At 45.1% G+C, this 7,852-nt stretch overlaps 1 protein-coding gene across 4 annotated transcripts in view; it reads right to left on the bottom strand.

The window, feature by feature from the left end:
* Positions 1–236: 236 nt before the first annotated feature.
* The window catches only part of TJP2 (tight junction protein 2), a 110,374-nt gene continuing 102,758 nt past the window's right edge, over positions 237–7,852 (bottom strand). For 2 of the 4 annotated variants that reach the window (XM_054727341.1, XM_054727338.1), the window contains 5 exons: positions 6,841–7,053; positions 5,575–5,685; positions 4,076–4,408; positions 2,405–2,490; positions 237–1,372 (listed from right to left, as the gene is read on the bottom strand). In XM_054727341.1, coding sequence (XP_054583316.1) covers positions 1,213–1,372; positions 2,405–2,490; positions 4,076–4,408; positions 5,575–5,685; positions 6,841–7,053 — 903 coding nt within the window. In that variant the 3' untranslated portion in view covers positions 237–1,212. The remainder of the gene's footprint in view (positions 1,373–2,404; positions 2,491–4,075; positions 4,409–5,574; positions 5,686–6,840; positions 7,054–7,852) is intronic. The other 2 variants (XM_054727339.1, XM_054727340.1) reach the window with 2 other exon arrangements.

Below are 7,852 nucleotides of genomic sequence, written 5' to 3'. Positions count from 1 at the left end.
ACTGGAAACAATCCAAACAGCCAACAGTAGCAGAACTGTGTGCTTAGGGAGCAGTCACACAATGTAGTACTTTAGTTATTAGCAATGATGTTTGCATGAGTTTTAACTGCCTGAGAGAAATGTTCGTGACAGAACATCTAATAGGAAAGAACTGCAAACACAATTATAACACAAACATACACACAGACATCCACAAATATACAACTGGAAGAAATGCACCAAAATTATCTGAGGGATGCGATTATGGGTAATTTTTATTTTGTTTTTATATGTCTCCATTTTCCAGTGTTCAGCAATGGGCATGTGCTCACTTTTATGATCATTAAGTTGCATTTAACAAAATGGGAATTAGTGCAGAAATCCACCATGAAGCAAGTTTTTGATTGCAATGTCCTCCTTTTTATTAAATTACAAAACTGTTGTCAATACACACACTTTTGGGAGTGGGGGGGGGGAATGTGTTTGTCTCAAGTATGTGCTTTTGCGGAGCACAAACAAAACATTTCTATACCATTTTCTTGGTCTTCAAGCCACTTAGCACTGGTAGCCAAACCACCAAAAATAGCTGTTATATACAGTCAGAATTTATGGAAAATACTAAAAAAGACAGATGCCTCAAAAAGAGGGCACAGTGCAGAGAAAACCACAGCTCTTAAACTGGCATAAAAATTTAGTTACAACGTTTTAGTCCTTTATGGCTTTGCATAAAGCTTCAAAGGAAGAACATTTAAGACACTTCTCATCAAAGGCACTTAGCGTTGTAATAAAATACCTCTTTGAATTTAGTTGGAGTCCGACAGTATTTTTATTCCTTTTTTTTTTTTTTTTCACATTCTGTCTCAGACTGAAACAGTCCTTGAATACAGCTATTAATGAAAAATAGTTATCACTTCTTAATATACATGTTAAAAATACACAGACACAATTAATACAGATTTTGGTCCACTGAAGCAGGGAACGGCATCAAACACAGTTTCTCTCTTAATTCTGAGCAAAAGCCACAAACTCCCCCAGACCCAGCCCCACGAATAGAGCCTTCACAGTTCTGAATCTGTGTGGGTTGTCCCCTGGGCTCCCCACGAGGAAGCGGGAGCTCGGGTCCTCCCCGCATCTCCACGGGGCGTTTTAGCCGGACAGAACCATCCCTGGCTCTGCAGGAGTGTTGCTCTGAGGTGGTGACATCAGCGTACAGCAGAGCCAACTCGCAGACATCTATAATTCCGTGTCCCGGTAGCGGGAGGGCTGGCCGTAGTAACCACGCTTTGAGTGTTCTGACAGCTGCTGGCGGTATTCTTCCTCCTCCACATCACTGCCGTAGCTCCCTCTGGCATCCTGGTAGAGTGCGGAGGGACTCTTCTGTGGTACCAGGGGTCTGAAACAAAAACAGTGGGAGGGTTAACGGCACAGCAGGCAGCCACCCAAGGTAGATTGCTGACCTCGGGGCCACACTCTGCGCGGACACACCAGGGGCCCTCCTGGCCCCGCTGCAGGTTCCCGGAGTGGGGATGGGAGTAAGAGGTCAAGGCTGATGCCCACCTGGGTAGGGAGGGAGGAAGCCATCCAGGTGCTCCTTGGCCTAATAATTCTCAGCTGGACCAAGGGTGCCTTCCCCATCCCTAAGTTTATTGGCCTCAAGTGCCACTGTTGGATGGTAAAGAAATCTGCCCCTACTTTTCTACTGCTGTAAATCTAGACTCCAGCTTCCTGTCAGAATAGCCACAAGAAATTATATATATATATATATATACATACACACACACACTTTTTTTTTTTTTGGCCTATTCTCGGAAACAGGAAATGATCTAGTGTAAAACCTCCACGGGAAGACACTGCGGTAATTCCTAGTGTTTACGCAGCAATTTTTAAATGCAGCATCTTACCCACAGCCAATTGATTGTCATCTTCTCTTCAGACCACAGTTCAGCTAGGGCAGTGGTCGGCAAACGCGGCTCGCGAGCCACATGCGGCTCACGAGCCTCGGTTTGCCGCTCTGTTGACTAATAAGTTTGCAGACCACTGAGCGAGGTGATGCGAAGGAATTAAGGAGCTTGGCTAACAGCCAGAAAACAGTAGCAACAAAACGGGGTAGGTTCTAGGAATTTTGCTCATGGGCTATCCTAACACAATGTAACATATCTGTGCTCCATGTGTCAAGGGAAACTGACTTGAAATGCCAATGACTATGCTTTGTCAGAGAGTTTTAGCACACATGCAACATTACCATGAATAACTGACGGTGTAATCTGTACAATTAAATTTATCTAAATAAATAGGGCACATTGTTGATCAGGAGGGAAAACGTCTTCTCGGTACTTTGAAATGCAGGTGAAGAAAATTCTTCCCCAGGAGTCCACGTCCCAGGTAAGGCCCTCTTGCAGACCTATACCTGCTGAGCAGCCCATACCTTGTGAACTGGGGCGAGCCAGGTTCTGGCTTGTGGGTTTTGATTGGAACCGCATAAATATCAGGATGCTTCTGAGCAATTTCAATCTGTGGTGATTAAGAAAATAAAATAAAAAAAAGAGGGAAAGAATGAATCAGTAGACAATCAGCTTGCTAATTTCCTGCTGGTCCCATTTTCCAATCCCACTTTAAAGAGAAGAGAAAAAATAGAAGCAACTTTAGTTTCCATGCTTTTGTGTGATGCCTAGTGGTACAAATAGGAAAAAGGTTTTAGGCAATGAAATTCTACCACGTGCTACAACATGAATGAACCTTGAGGACATTATACTAAGTGAAATAAGCCAGTCACAAAAGGTTGATTATATGATTCCACTTATATGAAGTTGCCAGTGTAGTAAAAATCACAAGGGGGAGTGGAGAATAGAATGGTTACCAGGGGGGATGGAGGTGTGTATGAAATGGGAAGTAACTGTTTAATAATTTAATACGTACAGAGTTTCAATTATGAAGGATGAAAAAGTTCTGGAGATGGATAGTGGATATAGTTACACAAGAATGTGAATGTACTTAATGTCAATGAACACTTAAAAATGATTCAAATGGTAAATATTATGTTGTACAAATTATTTATTTTTAAAGAATAGTTTATTGATTTTTTAAAAAGAGAGAGGAAAGGAGAGGGAGAGAAACATCAATGTGAAAAACATCAACTGGCCGCCCCCCACACACACCCCCTTACCAGGGATGGAGCCTACAACCCGGGCATGTGCCCCAACCTCAAATCGAACCAGGACGCCGCCCAACCAACGGAGCCGCCCTGGCCAGGGCTTTGTTATGTGTGCATTTTATCCCAATAAAAATGCTAAGAAGCCCCGCTTTTGTGGCAGACTTAAATGACGAGAACGCTCCTATCCACTGGGCTGAACATGCTCCACACACTTTTCCCTAAACTCTTCTTTAACTTTTGAAAGGTTATGTTTGCACATGGCACAAAAATACAAACAGTGTCGCAAAGCACAACCTGTGGGCCTATCAATTTTAGAACCCGGCGCTCACTAGGTTTTTAAGGCAAATCTGGGAGCACATGAAAGCTCAGATACCAAACAAACGTAACAAATGTTTTAACAAAAAAATAACTTCTGAGAGGCACTGCTTCTCTTGTCACACTTTCACTCTCCAGAGCCCAACATAAAAAGCTCTGAAATACAAAAAGCAGAATCTTATTCACCTACACCAGTGGTTGGCAAACTGCGGCTCACAAGCCACATGCGACTCTTTGGCCCCTTGAGTGTGGCTCTTCCACAAAATACCACGGCCTGGGCGAGTCTATTTTGAAGAAGTGGCGTTAGAAGAAGTTTAAGTTTAAAAAATCTGGCTCTCAAAAGAAATGTCAATCGTTGTACTGTTGATATTTGGCTCTGTTGACTAGTGAGTTTGCTGACCACTGACCTACACCATTAGGTTTTCTTCATTAGAAGAAAAAGGGATGCACCAACAGCTGACTATATGGAAATGACACACACCGAGGACGTGCCTTTAGTCCCATGCATGCAAATGTCCCCTTTGTGTTTGTGCCGTGGAAAAAGGACCGAAGCGTTTTATTGAAATGAAATTTACTTAAAATTCCTATTGTTGGCAGGCTGAAGTAACCCAGGGGGTTCAAAACACTTACCCTTGCATTCTGCGCTTCCTGGAGCTCTTGCATTCTCTGGAGTCTCGCCTTGTGATCCATCTTCTCAAATATTTTTACTTTGCCCAGGACAGACTTGGATGCGTTATCTTGCTCCTCGCTGCCCTCTCCTGCCTCCTCACTCTCCGGGGGAAGGACTGGAATGGAGGGCTTCAATATAGGCTTGCAGAAGGTAGGTTTTGCTGCAATAGGAGGAGGAGGACCCTTGGCAGATGCCCCGGGAATTTCGTTACCGGCAACAGCGGGAGGGGAGTTTGGCATGTATTCATAGGATCTGGAATAGTCAAAGGAGTCTTCTCTCTTCTGGGTCCTGGCCTGCGGAGAGCAATGACACATTTTCACCTTAGGCTTTCGTTTTATTGTCACATCGATATTAGTGATTTAATACACTCCATTTCCTGATCAGTTTCCATAGGTGGTCAACAAAGAATCCAATAGGGGAGGGCCACCAGCCACTGGCCGGGCATCCCGATCCCTTCCTCGCTTCCTACAGAAGAGTACTGAGAGTTCTGCAAACCAGGAGGGTGCTGGGAAGTGCTGGGAGCCCTGCACGTACTAGGGGTAGATCAGACTTAATGTCACTCAAGAGAAGATTAAAATTTTGGAGAAGACCTCAGAACCAGTCAGACTTCAGGATCCAAGAGTGGATTCCTGAGTCCATGCCACACGGAGGTACATGCCCTGGCGTGGAGGTGAGGCCATGAATGAGACTGGCGTAGGGAGAGGGGAAGACATATCATGCTTGTGGCCACTTTCCCTTGATACTTGGATACTTGGATCCTAGGCCTGCTTGTAAGTTTTCATTGACATATTTTATGAGGTCATTCATTACTTCTGATAGCTCACACGACCATTTATTACTTTCTTCTCATCTAAACTATTGAGTGAAATAGACAAACGTCATTGGGTTATAAGGAAAAACCTATAGTCATAGCTTTGATTCGGAAAGAGATAATCATACGACATACACCCATGGGGTTCTTATGTTGATTTTTTTTTCCCCTGGATAATGTCTTACTTAAAAAATAAATTAAGCTGCCCTCATAATAAGAGGCATTGTAAACAAGGGTGGTGGTGGTTTTCTTTAGCAAATCATCAGTAAGGATTTTAATGGTGAATCTGAGTCAGATTGTGGGCAGGAAACTCTAATTGGACAGAAAAAGAAAAACAGTCTGAGTTTGGTGATTCTGGGCATGCAGTTATTTGTCAAACCTTTCTCTTTCTCCATCAATTAAATAATTAAAAAATACTGTTTTAAAATTGTACATTCTCCTAAAACTTCCTTTCCCTCCTTCCTGTCTTTTCTCCCTTCCCTAATTTTGGGGGCTCACCCAACAGGCCAAAAGGCAGGTTCTAATAGAGAAACAGTGAGTTAAAAACACAATTCAACACCATCTCATTGTGTGTGCTCTTCCCTGGCAGGGAGCTCCAGGGCCGTCTGTCTCCTCTTCCTTCCCATCCTGGGCTTCCCGGACACATACCTTGGGCGGCTCTGGTTTGAATGCCGGGGGTGGACTACTGTCCCTAAGTTGATCTCTGCTAGTAGCCCTCCTCGTCTGAGCTCGTGGCTCTGGGCTGGCCTTCCTTATGCTCTACAAGACACAAAGGTTCATTCACAACAAGAACAGCGCAGCGGAGAGGAAAGAGCTCTCGTCTGCTCTGCGGGCGTTCCAAGCACTTGTGTGAGTTCAGAATCTGAGGTTCACACCTTCCATAAAAATCCCTCACTTGCATACGCTGAGACACTGACTCAGCGCTTCTGTACTGAAAAGGCAGAAACCAGGCATATTCCCATGAGCAAATGGTTAAGATACGTTTTTTTTTAACTAGATGCATCCAGTGTGGGAGTCTCCCCTTTAAAGTACAAAAAGTCTAAAATCTCTTTTGTCCCTTAAAGCTTTTAGCATTTTTAAGCATTCGCTATCTGTATCTATAGAGGGAGTTAATTTATTCTTTACAACTGGTCCAGTGTTATATACTAATTTTTTTTTTTTGTCAGGGTGGGTTTTATCCCCCTATCCTTCACCTTAATTTTTGGTACTTCTATTTCATAAAGAATAAAATCATTCCCTGAAATGAATGAAGTTGCTAATTGGCAGTCCATAGCCATCATTATCCAAAAATATGGATAATCTCATCTCCAAAGTCATTATCCCAATGTTCTCTGAGGTACAACTAATAACTGCTCTGGTCCTAACTCAGTGCCTGAGGATGTGATTTCTAGGATCACTGAAGCTGTCTCTTCGCTGGCCGGTGGATGCACAGTACACGTGATCGTGTGTTTTGATCATGAACTCAATTCAAAAATTGAAATACAGGAGAAGGAAACTGATGGGGAAACACTCAGGAGCTTTGGCAAGATCAGAAAGGTTAAAGGGAGGATGGAGAAGAAAAAGCAGGGATACATACCTAAGAGTACAGAGAGGCCTAATCAAAGGTTACAAGTAAATACAACGATATTGTCTTTTAAAAATAATGTTCCACCTGCAATTTGGACAGCCGGCCCACAAAGCGTCTCAGTTTGACCAAGGCCCCTCAGTTCCTGCCCTGCTTCCCCATGGACCACTATCACAACCACGCAGGCAATGCCTGGGACTGAGAGCCTCCCTACACGTCACCTGTTTCAACCCTCAGGAATACCTTCCACAGCACCCTGAATCAGCGGTTGTCCAGAAGAATGCCAGTGAAACACCAGAACCTCCATTTCCTGCCCGTGGCCTCGCAGCCCGGGGCCTGCCTCGCCTCACCTCCTCATGCTGCACCGGCTCTGAGGAGCGGGTGATGGAAGACACCAGCGGCTCCTCAGCTGGCTCATCCAGCTCATTGTCAGTGTAGGCGCCTCCTTCGCCGTCGGTGTCTTCAAAGTCACTGATGAGGCGGCTGTCGCAACTCAGATAGTCCGCGCCCATGGCGGTTAAGTAGGACATGCGGTCTTCAGCGTCATCGTCCAGCCCTTCCATCTAGAGGAATTCGTTTTGGAGGGTCAGTGGGTGTGACATGGCTCCTGGGAGTGGGGACTCAAGGAAACGCCCAAGGGCACGGCCAAGTGACGGAAACCTTGATGGGGTCTAGACGGGGAAGTCAACGTTACTTTCCTGAAATCACTTGGCTGGAAATGACTGGGTTCATTTTTGTGCAGGGACTCAAATTAGGAACCCTCCACCCTATCTATCTTTGCCACCATCCATCTTATACAGCGCTACTGGGTCATGCCTCCTCAGACTGCTGGGCTTTGTCTTCCAGAATCGGGCTTCTCTTCAGCTTCTTCGGCTGGTACTTGTCTCCTAGCGAGAAATGCCTGTGCTGCACACCTCTTCACGCAGCCACAAGATTATCAAATCCTTGAGGGCAGAACCTCTGTCCTGCTCAACTTGTTGTCACCACCACAGGGCCTTAGCGGGCTGTACGCACTCAGGAGATGCTAGACACCCTGACTAAACGTGCAGTTCCCGAAGAGCAAGACTAGGGCTCAACAATCGAATGGGTAATGGACTCATTTCCACAACAAAACTGTCCCTCTCGGCTACCTCAATTCAGCTGGACGACAGAAGACTATCCCCAAAGGCTCCTGGCACCACAGGAAATTCTATACTCCCTCTGCATCCTCCCTGCACAGAGCTGTGCATCAACATCGTCCACAGAGGAGAAGCTAGCCAACTTCAGAAGCCTGCGCAAGTTTCCTAATGCTCTCTTCTCACCCACTCAAATGCCGAGGGCCCGTTCTCTGCCAATCTTGAAGCAAATGATTCCACCTCCATT

This window comes from Eptesicus fuscus, chromosome 15 (assembly GCF_027574615.1).
Source record: "Eptesicus fuscus isolate TK198812 chromosome 15, DD_ASM_mEF_20220401, whole genome shotgun sequence".
NCBI classification, from domain to species: domain Eukaryota; kingdom Metazoa; phylum Chordata; class Mammalia; order Chiroptera; family Vespertilionidae; genus Eptesicus; species Eptesicus fuscus.
The sequence above is the reverse complement of the archived record's forward strand: the minus strand, read 5'-3'. Positions and strand labels throughout refer to the sequence as shown.